At 38.4% G+C, this 17447-nt stretch overlaps 1 protein-coding gene across 2 annotated transcripts in view; it reads left to right on the top strand.

Moving 5' to 3' along the window:
* Nucleotides 1-17447, top strand: part of SPPL2B (signal peptide peptidase like 2B) — a 29711-nt gene that overhangs the window by 4244 nt on the left and 8020 nt on the right. The window contains exons 2-14 of one of the 2 annotated variants that reach the window (XM_074528946.1): nucleotides 3819-3938; nucleotides 5957-6139; nucleotides 6841-6930; nucleotides 7281-7420; nucleotides 8226-8368; nucleotides 9178-9274; nucleotides 9431-9547; nucleotides 11005-11086; nucleotides 11895-11969; nucleotides 12103-12165; nucleotides 13507-13606; nucleotides 14563-14640; nucleotides 16851-17011. In XM_074528946.1, the coding sequence (XP_074385047.1) occupies nucleotides 3819-3938; nucleotides 5957-6139; nucleotides 6841-6930; nucleotides 7281-7420; nucleotides 8226-8368; nucleotides 9178-9274; nucleotides 9431-9547; nucleotides 11005-11086; nucleotides 11895-11969; nucleotides 12103-12165; nucleotides 13507-13606; nucleotides 14563-14640; nucleotides 16851-17011 (1449 nt within the window). Of the gene's footprint in view, nucleotides 1-3818; nucleotides 3939-5956; nucleotides 6140-6840; nucleotides 6931-7280; nucleotides 7421-8225; nucleotides 8369-9177; nucleotides 9275-9430; nucleotides 9548-11004; nucleotides 11087-11894; nucleotides 11970-12102; nucleotides 12166-13506; nucleotides 13607-14562; nucleotides 14641-16850; nucleotides 17080-17447 lie in introns of both variants that reach the window. The other variant, XM_074528947.1, reaches the window with a different exon arrangement.

Raw genomic sequence — 17447 nt, 5'->3', positions numbered from 1 at the left:
CTAAAGGACTGAGTTAGCACTCATGTTATAAAAAAGGGAAAAAGTTGCTGCATATGTTAACAAAGACCATTTATATGCAGAAGAGCTAAATATAAAAATCTCTACCTCCTGTATATTTTTACCATGATGTTTCTTTACTGCTTTGCTGACATCTTGCAGCAGAATGCCATCATTGCCTCTGGGCACACTGGGTGTGTTAAAGAGTGATTTTACAATGCAGGTGTAAGAACTGGCACAGTGTAAAATACTAGTAAAACACACAACTCCTCACTGTGTCCAGAGAAGAGGTGGGTGTCCCATCCCTGAAAGTGTTCAAGGCCAGGTTGAACAAGGTTTGGTCTACTTGACAATTTCCCAGCCCATTGCCAGGGATTTGGACAAGGTGACCTTTAAAAGTCCCTTCCAACCTAAACCATTCTGTAATTCTCAAAAGTTTTCCAAAAAACATCTCTTTACCCTGAGTGTCTACTAGGGATGCATGGTAATTTCTGTGTAGTAAGGTTTGAAATAAAGAGGGAGAAATAAATCTGATGGATTCTTTTAATGGATTTTTGAACAAGCATGTTGAGATACGACATTTTTGCTGACTCCAGTTATCTTTAGCATCTTGTTCCTTGGCTGCTACATGAAGAAACAGATGTGTTAGGTGTAAGAGTGAAACTGCATAATTATCATATCATTGGTGTGTTTAGGATAGGAATGTTAAACTAGATGTTGACAAATTAGTCTGTCACAATGTTCTAATTAGTAGCAGCGATGGTTAGGGTTATGATGGTATATTTATCTCCTGAACAAAGTTTCATCAGTTCTGGTAGGCACAAAGTGATTTCCTTGGGGAAAGCTAAAACAGAGCAATAGACCAGTTAAACATATCTTCAGTCAATGACTTCAGTTTTGCTTGAGTGCTGGACAAGAGAAAGAGAGAAGGAAGAATGGAAAGGAAGGAATTGGATCTGTGGGTATGAGAGGAGTATGACACAAAGGGGGATGGTAGAAAGATAAGATGGTTGTGAGGGGAGGGGGCTTGTTTGTTTGGTTTGAGGGGATTTTGGTTGGTTGGTTGGTGGATTTTGGGTTTTTTGCAATTTCCAAGTGCTAAGTGCTAGCAAGGATTAGTGAATGTCCTCAATAAAATGGAGAAACTTCCCATTACAATAGGAAACAAATGCTCTGGGAACACAAAAATGATAAGAGGAAGAATCCAGTCACATTAACAGTGTCTGGTATTCCTTCGGACTGGATTTCCAAATCAGTGAACTGAAATAGTGTTTTGAGACTGCTACATTTAATATGCTGTCAACTTTTTCCTGACTATCTAGTAGCTTGTATGAAGCTAAAATACAGATATGATTTGCATTTGCTCTCAGCACCATCCTTTTGTAATCTATTACCATCACTTCTTGAACATTGAAATTGCTCTGTAAGAGCACTGTGAGGCTCTAAAGCAGCAACTGAAGATCAGCAAGACTCTCCTTCAAAAAGAAGCCTTGCTCTGGGTTTGTATAATTGAATTACATTTTCAAAGTTAGGTTTTGTCCTGCTTTCTGAGCACCGCGTTTGTATCTTAATGTATTTTTATGTGAAGCATTAAAATATTTTTGCAGCGGCTGGTCAGATCTTAATCTGAAATTCTGAATTCTTAGTGTGTTGATGTTCAAACCTGACCAGATGATCACAGAATGCATATAAGCAAACTTCACACTGAGGAGCTGATGTTCAGTATTTTGTATAAAGAAAAGACTTCTTGATTTACTGTTTTTCAATGAGTGGAAATGGTGCCTGACAGTCCTCCCAAGACAGAGCCTGCAATCCCTGTGTTGCTACTCTGAGGAGCAAGTGTCCTGCAGACTTGATGGCTGATTGGTAAAGTCATGATGCTCTGATGCCTTCTTGTTCAAGCAAGGAGAAGAGCCTCTTGTCAGAGAGAGAAGCATTGCAAGGGACCTGTTTGCCACTCAGAAATGGCCAGGAGGATTATTTCAGCATCCTTAGAACACTACAAACAGACCTCATCACATACTTTGTGTTTCTTAACCATTTCCAAGATCAGGGAGGATTTAAAATTATTTTGACTCGGTTAATACAAGAATGAAATCAACACTAATTAAAGGAAACCACCACTAGGGATAGGGGAGTTGTACATATTTCCACTGTTATTTTGTCTTCCTGATTCCCTGGGTAAACATCTCCTAGGACTTGGGGTACAAACAGACAACTGCATCAACTCCACAAAAGTACTTTATTTTGCAGGTTATGTATGTACATACGTATGTATGTGTGTGTGTGTGTATATATATATACTCTTATAGATTATTTAGGTTCAGCTTTTTGGATGGAAGATGAGGAATATACCTAGTACTCACAAAATTGTGTCACTATACACAGGGAAGGGAAGGATAGGAGTAGATGTTTAAAAGAACAGACCTCATCATGGAGAATGAGATTTGTGAAAACATCTGTGTTGAGGAAATGTTTGCTAGTACCTACTTGTGAGCCCCCAGATCTTCCAGTTTTGCTGGGAAATGGCCTGGTACAATCTGACCTAACCAAAATAATGAGGAAACTACTGTGGGGTTTTTGTTTGTTTGGTTGGTTTTTTTGTTGGTTTGTTTTGTTTTGTTTTTTTTTTTTGCAGGGATGGGAAGCTGAAAATATTTGTGCTAAAATCAGCACATCTTGCAGTTAGGTGTAGTCCAAGCAATTCACTGAACAAGCAAGTTACATACAGTGTATCACAACTGAGATGTCTAAAACTGGTAGATTTGCTGCATGTTACTATTTTTATTTTTTGCTGTAGTTCTTGTTCTCTTACTCCATGTTACTACAGGATCTGGGTTCTGTTATCTCAGTTTCTGTGAGTTCTTCAGGAGAATTCTAACATGTACATGATGCAAAAGATAGCTAACCTCTTTATAAAAATGAACATGAAATGCTATGGGTATGGAATATCTCTGATTATTGTTGAATCATCTGCCTGGTTGTGACCCCTTCGAAACCTCTTGGGCATCTCTTCACCAGGTGAACAGGGTGAGAAACAGAGAAGGCCTTGACACTCTGCTCACTGTTCAGCAATGCTAAAACATTAGTTTGTTATCAGCATTGTTTTGGGCACAAAACTAAAACACTGCACCATCAGCTGCAATAAAGAAAACTTAACTCTATCCCAGCCAGACCCAGGACAGGCCTTTAATTAGAAATATTAGATATGTAATCTCACTACTTACATTGTTGCAGATGTCATTGGAGTTTTGACAACAGTGACAACTGGTCATTGAAGCAGTGATAAATAAATGCAGTAGGTAGGCTTGAGAGTCTACATGTACTACCCAGGACACAAAAAGAGCTGCTGCTGCTTTGGGGTCTTGCCAGATCTTCAGCAAAGGTGTCCAAGGTTGAGTTTTGGAGTGATACAAATTTAGAATTCATCGTTATTTCAGGCTGTACTTTCAGGAGTTGGTATCTTATTCATAAAATCATGAAATGCTGTGGTTATATATATATGTGCAGTGTTGTTTAAGGTTGGCTTTTTTGTTTGTTGTCAGTCTTTTTTCTTTAAACACATCCAGTATTGTTTCATTTGATTCTTTGGCCAATTGCTGTGTAGGAGGGAATCTGCCTAATGTAGCTGAAGTCTTTCTTTAAAGCATGATGGAAATAATAACAAATTCCACTGTACTCCCTGCACAGATATGGAAACTTTTTAGACTCTTGTTTTTCTTTAAAAATACAAAGCAGGCCAGTCAACAGCAAGTTACTCCCTTCACTTCTGACATTTTATGTAACCTAAAATTCTTGTAAAATTTTTGTTACATTTTCAGGTGTACTGTGAGTATGGGATGGTACATGTCCTTTCAGAGAAGGGGAGCAGCAAAGGAAAAGACTACTGTATTCTCTTCAACTCTCAGTGGGCCCATTTGCCACATGATCTGGGTAAAGCTGTAAGTACCTAGCTAACTAATGACAAAAAAATGTATAGAAATGCCTTTGTTACAAGGAAACTTCTGATTTCTTAGTTGGATTAGTAGAATTTGAAGCAACCACTTTGTTTGTTCTGCCTAGAAAGTGTTTTATCTCCTAAGATCACTAAGCAGTGCTAGGATGGCAATGTTCATTTCTAGGCATTGTGCAGAGATAATGACTGTTGCTGTTCAAAACAAAAATACTCCTTTCAATGGTGTGATCAATGAAATTAAAATGGCACATACCTGGGCTTGCAAAGCAGTTTTTGTAGTCAGCATGGTACAAGAAGACATCACATGGCTTTTCTAATATAGTGACTGTGGCCTTTAGTGCTTTTTTAGTGTCAAGTGTAAGATTAGGTAGTCATAAACTGTGTCAAGCTTTTGCTGCATTATTCAAAGCTGTATGAGCTGAAAGTGGAGTAAATTCTTCACTCTTTTCTATGAGACAAAGTTAACTGGCACTGAATGATGAAATCAGCAAATGCACTTTGAATGAGCCCCGCAGAATTATTAGAGTTCCTTACCAGTGTGTAGGCAAGTCTCAGTTACTTCTGGTGGGTAGATTGCACCTGTAGATTAATCCCTAGATACATCAGTAGTTGTCTCTGCCTTGTATAAACTCAACTGATCAATTCTTGCAGTTGCCCTGACTGTGTAATGTGAATCAGCACATGCATGGCTGGCTGTGGTACTTGTGAGACTGTACTCTGGACACCTTGTTTAAATCAGTCTCCTAAAACTTCACTAGATTCATATCTCAGTAGCTCTGCAGGAGCCAGTGCAGTCCAGAATAGCTTGCACAGGCTTGGGTGGTGTATGCTATGTCCCTTGCCTGTCCCTGTCTCCTTCCTTGGTTCTTTCCTGCTTTTCCCTTCTTTCACATTCTTGCTCCTCCTCCTTCAGTCCTGCAGCGGTACAGTTATTCACTGAGGCCATGCAGTGCAGCACTCTGAGCTCACTCTGCATTTGTGTTGAATCTTGCCTGGCCAGGAGTGTGGGTTGGAGCATTTCACTGTCTCCAGAGGTCAGGCTGGAGACAGCAGTTTTCTGAATAAGGCAGAAGCTCCTGACAACCTGACACTTCCCTTTCCCTCCTAAAACTGTAGAGTCCATTACACAGCTATTGTATGTTGTGTACCTGTGGATTTTTAATACAAACTGTTCCATTTTTTCAGGTTAAAACTTTACCTTGACTCTTCTCAAATCTGACAGCTCACCTCAGCAAGGGCTGAGACCTGCTTCTCTTAGCACAGCTTGGTTGTTTGGTAGATAATTGGAGTTTTCTGGTAACTTGCAAATAGAACTGGGCAAAGATGCTAGTGCTTGTTTAGATTTTGCAAGGAACAATTCATGCCAGTGTTATTTCTAAAACCTTGAAGTGTCTTTGGGATGTTCTTGTAGAAACACACCAGATTAGATGCCTTTGGGTCTGAGGAAGGGCAAAATTAAGGAATTGGGACAGGCTTGCAATGTCTCTGGGTCACAAGTGGTGAGAGAAGTAGCTTAGAATCCAGTATTCAAGTACTTGGGATGCAAAATCTCAGGTCACTGGATGCAGTAGGTTTCAAGATGGAAGTTTATTCCATATGCTTCTGTACTTTTCCCCAGCCTGTTTTGGTTTCTAGCTGTTCCTACTCTCTAACATCCCAGCCTGCCATTCTGCTGCCCCAGCAAAGATAAAACCTTGCTGTACTCCTCTCATATCCTGGCCGTGTGCATCAGAACAGCAGCAATGCTGAAGAAAATAAATGCAAGTGAAGGTCATATCCCAAATTTTATTACCAGCAGAATTCTGTACAATAAGGTGAAACAAGGCAGGTCCCCACATAATAGAGAAGACTGCATGGTTTCAGCTTTCATTTTGCTCTGAGAATAGTCTACCACTCCATTACTAGAAGGTTTTAAATTACTCTTTAGAAACTCTGCCTTCTGCTCTTGACTTCTTTTATTATTTTATGTTATATATATGTATTTAACTAATTTCTTTTTTTCAGTCACTCCTGCAACTGCAGGATCAGACAGCATCTGTTTTGTGTTCTCCTTCTGATGTACCTGATGGGGGATTTAATAATCAAATCCCCATGGTGATGCGAGGAAATTGCACCTTCTATGAGAAAGTGAGGCTTGCTCAGATAAATGGGGCCCGTGGGCTGCTGATTGTTAGTAGAGAGAGACTGGTAAGTTGCTTTTTATCTTCCTATGCTGCTGATACTCCTCTGATACTAGATGTTGTCTTGTCTTCAGTGCACATTGCTGGTATTTGATGTTCCTCTTTAAAGTAAATAATGCATGTGTGTTCCTGCATGTACATATGTTGCATAGTTATGTGTGGAAACCATACATCTGATGGAAGAAGGAATGAAACAAGAATCCTCGTTTCAGCAGGAAGGGTTGGCACGGAGCTCATGTGAAATTCAGGTTAAGGGCTCAGGATTATCCTTGTTCCAAATGAAACTGGAGTCAAAGGATGAGGTTGGTTTGTGACTCCATCATATACCACACTGAATCTAGTGCTTTAGATTCAGCTGGAGCAGCCACAGCATGTATTTTGTAAAATCAGTAGTTTTGAAAATAAAATTAGTAGGTTTGAGTCTTGGTCAATACTAGAGGCACACATCAGTCATAAACCTGTGACCCTGATGTGCAAAAAAACCGCTTGAAATTTGGTTGTTTCATTTTGCTGTTACAGTCTTATATTACTTCTGTTTTACTGGGAGCAGCCATATATTTTGACTTTTGAGTGTTTGCTGTCATTAAGTTCCCTTCTAGAGTATTTTTCAAATTAGCCGGAACAGAATTTGCAACTTTAACCCTTTTGAAGCAGTAGAAGTATTTGCAGAAATAAACATATTCTTACCTGGTCTTAACTGTCTTTCAGGTTCCTCCTGGAGGTAATAGGAGCCAGTATGAAGAGATTGATATTCCTGTGGCTCTGCTTAGCTATACTGATATGTTAGATATTGGCAAGGTAAACTCGATACTAAAAGCTCTCATATTATCTCATGTAAATGAGTCACTGCTCAACAGCATTAAGTCCGCCTTAAGGGCTTTGAATACGTAGAGAGTGTATTCATGAAGATTGCATTATTGTGTTTTGGAAAAAAAAAATCTCTTGGGAGGTTATTTCTCATCTTTGGAATAAAATTAAAATACAGCCTGGTGCTGGAAATAAATATCACTAATAGAAGAGCCAATAGATGGCTCTTATGTGTTTATAATAAAGCCTGATTCTGAGGTTGCTTAGTGAAAATTAAGTAAGTGAACCTTTGCTAAGGTGGATTTTTGGATGTCCTTCCTAACTTGTAGTTACCTCTACAGAGTTTTGGCAGCTCAGTGAAAGGAGCAATGTATGCACCAAATGAACCTGTGCTGGACTACAACATGGTGATTATCTTTGTCATGGCCGTGGGGACTGTTGCAATTGGAGGCTACTGGGCAGGAAGCAGAGATGTGAAAAAGTGAGTAACTAAATGCAGTATACCAGTTTTCCTGTATTTTTCACAGAACAAAAAAAAAGATGGTGTTTATGTAAGCATCACCTGGCAGCTCTGCTGGTGAGGTTAGGAGACTCTAGGGAAAATGCTGATGTGATGTTTAAAAGGCCCCGAGCCTTGCATTGGTTTGGTCACTGTAGGAAATCATTGGAGTTTAAATTGCATGTAGATTTTTTTAGGATTTTGCCATGTTAAAAGACCAAAAATTTGAAAAGCTCAGAAAGAAAATGATTAAGTAATAGGCTTCCCTTTTGCAAAAATTCACCACATAAATGCTTTGTAAAAAAATAATAAAATTTGCTTTTACTGGTATAGGGCAAACCAAATTCATTGGATGGCTCATATATGCTATGTTTGTTACCAACTTTTAAATGAAGTTTTATGGTTACTTTTTGGCAGCAAGTGGGATTGGGAGAAGGTGGTCATTGTGCCACCTATTTTTAACATTTATTTTGTGTACACAACCTGATTCAAGGATTTCTTCTGAAGTTAACAAATTATTCTGTGGTAGTTTTCAAGATTCAGTTGAGTTTTAGCAAATGAAATAGTTCTCTAGATAAGTTAACACAGCAGTTACTGGTTTATGCATTTGTGTTACAGCTGATGGTCATACCTCCATGGAAAATACAGTGTCCCACTGACTTGAGTGGGAATCAAAGCAGGCATTGGTGTTGTTTCAACCCCTTGTGGTTTTTTGCTGAAGATTCAGCATCCTTGTGTATTTTGTTGCAGAAGGAATGAACTGATGGTAGCCATGTTACTCTTTCAGGAGGTACATGAAGCACAAGCGTGATGATGGGGCAGAGAAACATGATGATGAAACAGTGGATGTGACTCCCATCATGATCTGTGTGTTTGTAGTGATGTGCTGCTCAATGCTCGTCCTCCTTTATTTCTTCTATGACCACTTAGGTACTCTTAAGGTTGTATATCTTCAATATCACAAGGCTGACATCGTTCAATGTACATTTTATTGTGAAAATAATAATGAAACCTCTCTCTTCTGTCATGTGTCTTCATCCCAATATGATTTAAAATACTGTAAGAAAACTCACTGAGTAGATTCTAATCCTTCTTTTTGTGAGGTCGATCATAAAGCTTCTTTCAAACATTAAAGACTAGTAAGTAGATACAGACTTAGTATTTTCTACCTTTTATTTTTGTTAAAGGTGTTCTCAGACCTATTCTTTCTCTCTATTATTGTTCAGTTTGAAGTCAAGACAAGGATCATTTTTTTATCTTTATAAAGATTGTAATTTTCTACTGATCACTTACCAGATTGACAAAACATGAGAGCCTAATGCTTCTTCATATTTTTGAGGAAGTAGTGAAACATGCATCCCATCTGTATTGATTCATTTTGCTACTTAGTGACTTTAATAGCTCCTTATAATGCTCCTGTGTACTCATAAAGAGAAGATAAATGCTTCACCATAGGTTGCCTTTGAGGCTTATGACTTACTTAAGAAGATTAGGATAGAGGTTTTTTACTTTAAGTGGGTATTGCATAAAGTACACCTGAGTAAAAGGAGCTAGAATTAGATACTTAAAGAGCACAAATCTAATCAATCATTTAAAGTCTCTGTAGTTATCTTTCACTGTTGAAAGGCAAGACTTATTTCTCATTTAGTCTTACTGTCTGTTCTTTATTCAGTCAGGAGGATATGCAAAAAGCATTTCTTGCCTTATCCTACTTGGACTTAATACTTTTTTCCCCTCAGTCTATGTTATAATAGGAATATTCTGCCTGGCTGCCTCGATTGGTCTTTACAGCTGTCTGTCTCCCTTTGTAAGAAGATTCCCCTTGGGAAAGTGTAGGTATGTGGCAAATTTCAAACTTTTAATAGGGAAACTTAGATTTTTATACTGTTGGGTAGGTGTGGGGTTTAAAAGGTGGCTTCATGCTTCAAAGTGTTGATAAAGGAAGAGGCTGTATACATAGACAACTGTAGCTTTGGTGTGATTGTTTTTCAGAATCCCAGACAACAACTTGCCATATTTTCACAAGCGCCCCCAGGTCCGGATGTTGCTCCTGGCAGTGTTTTGTATCTCTGTCAGCGTAGTCTGGGGAATCTTCAGAAATGAAGATCAGTAAGTGATCTGTGCTAAAAATTTTTCTGTGCTAAAAATTGTAATACACTTTATAGTATAAATAACTGGCATCCACAGAAGTCTACATGTATCCAGAAATTAGGAATGACAGGAAAAAAAAATAGAGACATGCAGAAATTCTTAGTTGTTCCTTATGTACTTCATCTTTTTCTTGTTCATTTAAATTACAGAAAACTGTCTCTTGTTAAGCTTGAATTTCTCTGAGTCTCAGTCAGTATTCTGATCTCTTTGACTTAAGACAGCTTTTCAGAAGTGATATGGAAAGTTGGACACAAGTTGTCTAACTTATTTCTTCATGAGAATAAGAACTGGTAAGATTGTCAGATCTTTAGTTTCTCTCAGCTTTCTTGTACAAGTCAGTAATTATCTACACCCAGTGTTGATGTAGCACCTAATTGTAGCAGGTTCTTACCACTTTTGTTAGCGGTGGATCTTTTACAGAGTGTTGTGTTTTTGTTTTTGTTTGGGATTTTTTACCTCACTCCCAGATATTCCAGTTTTCCCATATATACAGGTTGTGTTCATCTTCTTGGTTCATCTGTTGGGGGTTCAGTATTGGAACTGAAATGCTGGCTGTGTTTCTGTTGATGATATCAAAGATTTCTGACTTGTGCTTTGAATGCATGTCAGTGCTTTTGTGGGATCTGTGTTCTGTGTGGACCAATCAATGACAGAACTCAAATCCAGGATTCATCAACTCTGAAATACCCTTTAGAGAGATGTGTGTCAGACTGAGGAGTACAGCAGTACTACAGAAATGTTCCAAAATATTTAGGACTAGGAAATCCATCAGAACTGAAGTGGGCCTGAGTGTTTCCTGCAAGAGCTCCATCAGCAAGTACCCATGTATTGATCCAACAGCACCTTCTGTCATTGTACTAGACCATAGCAATTTTTGGGAAACCTTAGTGTTGTTTTTGTCAGATCCTACTTGTCTTTAGCCCTAGCAGTTGAGAGTAAAGCAAAGAACACTTCTATACTCAACTTGCAAAACACAATTGAAAACCAGGCCCAGCTGTAAATTTGCCTCAGCACACAAGGGTGCACACCTATATAGAGGACAAAGGAGCCCAGCACTTCCCATTTTGGTATCCACTGGTCTCATTCAGCCAGTTTGCAGTCCACCTCACTGCTCATTCAGCTAGTACTTCCTCAGTTTCTCTGTGAAGATTTTATGGAAGATTGTCAGTGGAAAGCCTTACTGAAGTCTAGATAGACAATCAACAGGTCTTCCCTCATCTCCCAGGCACTTCTTTGTGGAAGGTTATCAGGTTGATGAAAACAACTTCCCCGTTTGCAAACTCATGCTGACAACAATGTCGATTTCAAGCAAGTACTTTGAATAAAAGGGTTTTTTCTTTGTCCCTTAGTGAGGACAAGGCTTGGTCTGTTTTTCTGGCTGTTTCCTGCAAAAATGTTACTTTTCTCTTTTTAAGGTGGGCCTGGGTTCTGCAAGATGCTTTAGGAATTGCTTTCTGTCTTTACATGTTGAAAACAATTCGCCTGCCTACGTTTAAGGTATGAAAGTTAAACAGAAGTTATAGACTTTCAGAAGAAAGTTAAAGAGAAGTTTGCATGTATGTGTTTGAACAGAGGAGTGGCTTATAGTGGAGTATATTGTCTTAGAAATGCAATTCCATTCATATGTCAGCATGGGAAAAAGGGATGCAATGAGTATAATGAAGACCCAGAAGTGGCATATGATTGTTCTGTAGATTCTGTAGAGTGTTGACTAGTAAATCAAACACCACCTCTTTATTCATGTATTTGGTATTTGGGTATTTTGCTGGGGGGAGGGGGATGTTTGTTCTGTTTTGATTGTTTTGATTTTGTTTTTCAAATTGACATGCATCAATCTAGTGGGCTTTTTTCCAAATCTTTCTGACCTTAGTCAGTATCCTAAGGCACAAATTAGTATTAGTCATTTATTTGCCCCTTAAGCAGCTCTTCAAATTCTTGTTTCAAATTATCTTCCTCTATAAGTTTGAATAGACTGACAGTAAATGGTATATAGTGTTTCAAGCTATGCCTGCCATCTTTCAGTGCAGAGCTGCTTCATGTTTCCCAGCAGACTCAAGTGGCACCATTTTCAGATTTTACACCATAAAGAATTTTGGGCAAGAACATGTAATTTTGTGGTTTATTATATATGGTGCATGCAAGACCCTGTTCCTTTATCTAAAATATTTAGGAATTAAGAAAAATACATTACTGACTTGTTTTAGTCTTTGCAAGCTTTTTCTTTTAATAGCCTTCTAATTATTAATTCTTTGCTGTTTGCTAATGCATTGTATATAAATACCAAATATCTTGTCTCTTCCTTCAGGGTTGTACCTTACTCCTCCTGGTTCTTTTTGTGTACGATGTATTCTTTGTATTTATCACACCTTTTCTAACAAAGGTAAGTAAGGTGCTTCTCCATTGCCTGCTGCCCACAGAGCAAAGTGTAATGACTTGTTTCTCTGTGTGTTCCTAAATGATCCCAGAGCTGCTGAGTGAAGTGCTGATTTACAATTTTCCCATTTTTTCTTTAGACTGGGGAGAGTATAATGGTGGAGGTGGCTGCAGGCCCATCTGATTCTGCCACTCATGAAAAGGTACTGCATGTTGTCTAAAATCTGGCACTAGCTTTCAACTGTTACACTTTTAACTTCTCTAAAATTCAAGACCACAAGGCTGAAATGCAGATGTCAGTCTGAAAAGAACTTAATATGGGAATAAGTGCTCCTGAATGTTAATTCTGGAGGGGCAAAGCAGACTTATAGTGATTCATCACACCAGCTTTGGTTTTCCTTTATCTTTTTTTGACAGGGTTTCAATATAAGAAAGCTGGTTAGCTCAGCTTCACACAAACATGACCACATCTGTAAATATTAACTTGTTGCTAATTAAGCATGAGCATCTTTTCCTAAAGAGATTAAACATATAATCAGTCTGTCTCTTCCCCCTCCTTCCCTTTTTTGACATTTGCTTTACAAAAAGCTGAGGCTGTAGGTAAGAGAGAGAAACCCAAATTGGAGACAGAAGAAAACAGAAGTCAGTGTTCAGTGGGTTTTCACCGTTGGACAGCAGCCAATTGCATGAACACCTTACAAGATGTGGCTGACTCAGGGAGGAAAGTATGTGAGATGTAGGAGATAGTGAGATTTAGTGAACAAAACAAAAAAACTAATCAGTAGGAAAACTTAGTTATGTTAATTTAAGGATTAATTTGATCTATTTCAGAAATGAATGTAATAGTGTCATGTGGGAAAATAGCAAAGAAAATAGTTGTTTGCAGGATGTGGATCAATCCATACAGTCAATACTAATTTCTTTGACTTCTTTTGTTCTTCTCTCCTGTACCCCTTTAGTACCCCTTTGGATTCAACATTATGTCATGAAAGTCATGAAAGTTTAAGTATATAAAATTATTTTGGCACTAATATAAGAAAAAAAAAAGAAAGTTTCTTCAATGTATTGTAATAAAGAAAATACAGGTTTGCAGTGGACTGTGGCATACTGTGCCTCACATTGCAATTTATGTAATAAATAGGAACACAGGGAAGAGTCTTTAAAGTGATTTGAAAAATGGCTTTTTAAAATTATTCATGTCTTGGTCTTCTGAGACTTTTATTGCACCCAGGTGAATGAACTATATGAATTATTATTTCCTATGCATGTAGCAGCTTACCTAAATTTTGTACATACCTGCAGCTAAAGCAGAGTTGACACCTAATTGTATGTGAAAACTTTGAAGTTAACTTAGTATTTAGAAAGTATTTCATTGCTCCCATCTTAAATGCATTTTGTTAGTTGTCAGTAATATTGTATGTAATGAATGTATAAAAAGATCCATTTGATGTATTTGAAACTTGCACTTTGAATACAGCAGGAGCAAGTTCTGGTAGGTAGTGTCACTGTGCTTTTCATCAGACACGTGTCTCTCTCATTCCAAGCTCCCAATGGTCCTGAAGGTTCCACGACTGAATTCCTCACCATTGGCTCTGTGTGACAGGCCTTTTTCTCTCCTAGGATTTGGAGACATTTTAGTTCCAGGTATTGTTTAGCATGTTAAAAATTTTACATGTTGCATTGTCATATTAGTTTATTCTTCTTGTACTCCTGCTTCAAGTGGTAGGTTTGATTTGACTACTATAAGCCTGATAAGTTTTCAAGTATAGGGTTTTTTTGTGCACTATTCACTTTTTCAACAAGAAAAATGCACATTAATCTCATGGTTCACTTTCACATGCAGTGATGTCAAGAAATGTAGAGAAATTGCAGGAGTAGATTTAGCAGCTGATTCTATACTGTAAAGCATCTTTGATAGTGTGGTGATAGAGGAAATTATTTGTCCATTTGCACACGGGTTAAGTACAGATGCCTGACCACTCAAAACTTCCTAACTGTTAGTCGCACTACACCCAGTATTTCTGCCACACTTTATCCCAAATTTAATTTTAGATAGTATGTAGAACTATCCCTGGCATCACTGCAGACGAAAGAATTATGCGCCTTCTAGTTTTCAGATTTCTTCAGCAAAATAATTTGTTTACTTTCCTGTATTTTGGGAAATATGAACTCTGTCATGCCCATTAGTCTCCCATCCTCCCCCCAACCTGAAGCAGGCATAGTCATTAACCATAAAATTCTACTGTCTTCAGTACCAGGTCGAAGGGCTGAACTTACTCTTGCTCTTGTTGTGAACACTGTATTTTTGCAAATGTTTCGTAGGGATGAGATGACATTTTTATCTATGATCTGCATGTTTGTAGCTGTGTATTTTACTTTTGGAGTGCTTCCAATACATGGGGCTTGTACCATCAGATAACTGGTTTGTAAATTGTGCAGCCTCCTGGATATGTTGTCATGGTGCTTATACACAGGGTGCCAAGGAAGTTTTTTGGGAAAAAAAGTTCTTGCAAGTTCCTAGCTGATTTGATGGTTTTATTTTTATCATTAAGTGTGTGACTAGGTTGAAAGCATATTGTAACTGTTCTTTCTTTTCCTAGGCTTGCTGGTAGCCTATTGCCATAGATTTGATATTCAGGTGCAGTCATCCAGAGTCTATTTCGTAGCCTGCACAATAGGTATGTACCACAGTGCCACCTGAGCAAGACCTTCAGGAGTGGCTCCCTCTAAAAGCATGTCATCAGTCTTGCATGGCATATTTGGGGGTTTTATCCTGTTCCTCCTTTTATTATTAAACAGAAACATTTAGCAAAATGCTTTCAAGGCGAGATCTTCCATCACCAAACCAACTGATGTTGCTTTTCTGAGCTGTTTTGCCTGCCTTACGTAAGGGCTGCCAAGGGTCTCAATCTACCCCTTGTAATTACACTATTTTTACATGTACTCAGCTACTCATCGTGGTTTCTTGATTCATGAATCTTTTGAGTTTATTGTGCATGAGAATTCAGGTTCAGGGATATCATCCTTTGACTTTGTTCCTAATTTCTTGTGTATTCTTAAAATCCATAACCTATGATATAGGGAATTTTATTATGATGACTATAACACTTCTGGATAAGTTTTCTTTAGTTTGTAAAATCCATGGAATTATGTGCCATGAACATAAATACTACTGATGAATAGGATCTGGCAGATTCCTGTTGTCTTTCTTACAATGTACTTCTGCTAGCAAATACTTCTAATGCTTGCAGTGAATGTCATGAGAAATTGTCATTAACAACTTCTTTAGAAATTCTTTTGGAAAAATATCTAGGTTCATGGACACTTCTAGCAGGGGTAGAGAGATGCTCTTATTGATGTTCCAAATCATTGTCTCATATATAGTAAAACAAAATTTTTGTCTTATCTGATACTTTAAAAATATGTTAGCAGAAATCGGAAAATGTTGTATTGATAAAGAGGCAGCAGTGTGCTATTGCAGCCATGAGAATGAGCCACATACAGGGCTGAGTTAGCAAGATGTAGTCAGCAGTTATGAGAGGAGTGATTACTTCCTCAAAATTTGTCACTTATGACTGAGTTAAGCAGGATCCCTGGTGCCAGACAGACATTGACATGCTGGAGTAAATCCAGTGGAGACTGTCAGGATGGATGAAGACTGGAGCACAGGGTTGTAAAAAGAAGAGAAGGCAAAGAGGAGATTCTGTTGCTTCCCACAGCTGCCTAATGGGAGACTGCAGAGAGGACAGAGAGGCTTTTCCTACAGGTGTGAGGCAATGGACTTAAATCATTATAAGAAACAATAGGTAATAATTATATATACGGAACTCTCAATAATAACAGAATATGCCTCTGCCCAAAAAACATTCCCAAGAGCTGTAAAAAGTTATTGATTATTCCAGTCACAGCCCTCTGAGATCATCGAGTCCAGCCAGGCCCCCAGGACTGCCAAGCCCACCTCTTTACCATATCCCCAGATGCAAAATCCATACATCTTTTAAATCCCTGCAGAGATAGGTACTCCATCACTGCTCTGGGCAGCTGTGCCGGGACTGGAAATCCTTTCTGGGGAGGAAGCTCTGCTTAATATTCAATCTAAACCTCCCCTGGCAGAACTTGAATTTCCTCTCCTCCTGCCCCTTGTTGCCGGGGAGCCCACCTGGCTGTCCCCTCCTGTCGGGGTTGTGCAGAGTGAGGAGATCCCGCTGAGCCTCCTTTGCTCCAGGCTGAGCTCCTTTCCCAGCTCCCTCAGCTGCTCCTCTCAGACCCTTCCCCAGCTCTGTTCTCTTCTCTGGACAGCCCCTCAATGTCGTTCTTGACTTTGTGAAGAAAAATCTGGAATCTGGACCTGAAGAAAAAGTTGGATTAACTTCACTGTCTTGAAAATGTAATTGAAAATAATTGCATTATAAGATCCAAGCTACTGTTCTACTAAATAAATTTTGCCACATTTATGCAGAAATTAAATAGAAAGCAGTAAAAACATATAACCTAGAGCAGGCTGGCTTCTATTTTTTAGCTGTCTGGCAGGATAGGAAGAAACACCTAAAGCCAACCCAAACAAGAAGCACATTATAATGGTCAAAATGTTTGTCTGTATCTGCTGAGATCATAAATATAATATGATGCACAATATTTCATATATTTATTTTGCTTGTACAGTTGGACTAGGCCAATCACACTACTTTCACATGTTATCAATAGAAAAACTGTAGTATTCTATGTTTACATGGTGTAAACAATGCTAAAGAGGCCTGAAAAACTTCTGGAGATATACATATTGCTTAAAAAAATTCCAGTGAGAATGCTCCTTTAGCCAATTATTTAGTTGTGCTTGAGCAAAGCTATATGTGAATAACTGTGTTTTGCTGGGTTTGTTTTCTTCCAGCATATGGCATAGGCCTTCTTGTGACCTTTGTTGCCTTGGCACTGATGCAGATGGGCCAGCCTGCTCTCCTCTACCTGGTGCCCTGCACTCTCCTCACCAGCTTGGTGGTGGCCCTCTGGAGAAGGGAGCTTGCCATGTTCTGGACGGGCAGCGGCTTTGCGGTGAATACCAGTTTGATATGAGTGTCTTCAGGAAATACTAATATTATAAAAACCTATCTAGAATTAAAGTTGAGTAAAATATTGCAGTATTATCACACAAACACAAAGATTTTGGTTTTGCGTGGTTGTTTGCTTTTTTAAATAATTTTTTTGCCTCAGTAAGGTTTTCTGGTTTTTGCAGTGTTTATGGCCACTTAAATCAGAGTAGTGAAAAGTAAAGTAGACCTTGTCCATCCTTGATTCTGCCAAAATGTTACTTGTTTGATCTCTCTTGAAAGTATCAGTAGTAGTAAAAGATGATAATATTGTATAAAATGTGGGGTTTAGTACTATATAAAATATACCCTTAAAATGTTTTCTTCTATTTTTTCATAGCATATTGTTTATGAAGGTGGAAATGTAGTTCAGTATTGTAAATTATCCCTTTGTTTCACTG

The sequence above is a fragment of the Zonotrichia albicollis genome, chromosome 29, assembly GCF_047830755.1.
Source record: "Zonotrichia albicollis isolate bZonAlb1 chromosome 29, bZonAlb1.hap1, whole genome shotgun sequence".
NCBI classification, from domain to species: domain Eukaryota; kingdom Metazoa; phylum Chordata; class Aves; order Passeriformes; family Passerellidae; genus Zonotrichia; species Zonotrichia albicollis.
The sequence above is the reverse complement of the archived record's forward strand: the minus strand, read 5'-3'. Positions and strand labels throughout refer to the sequence as shown.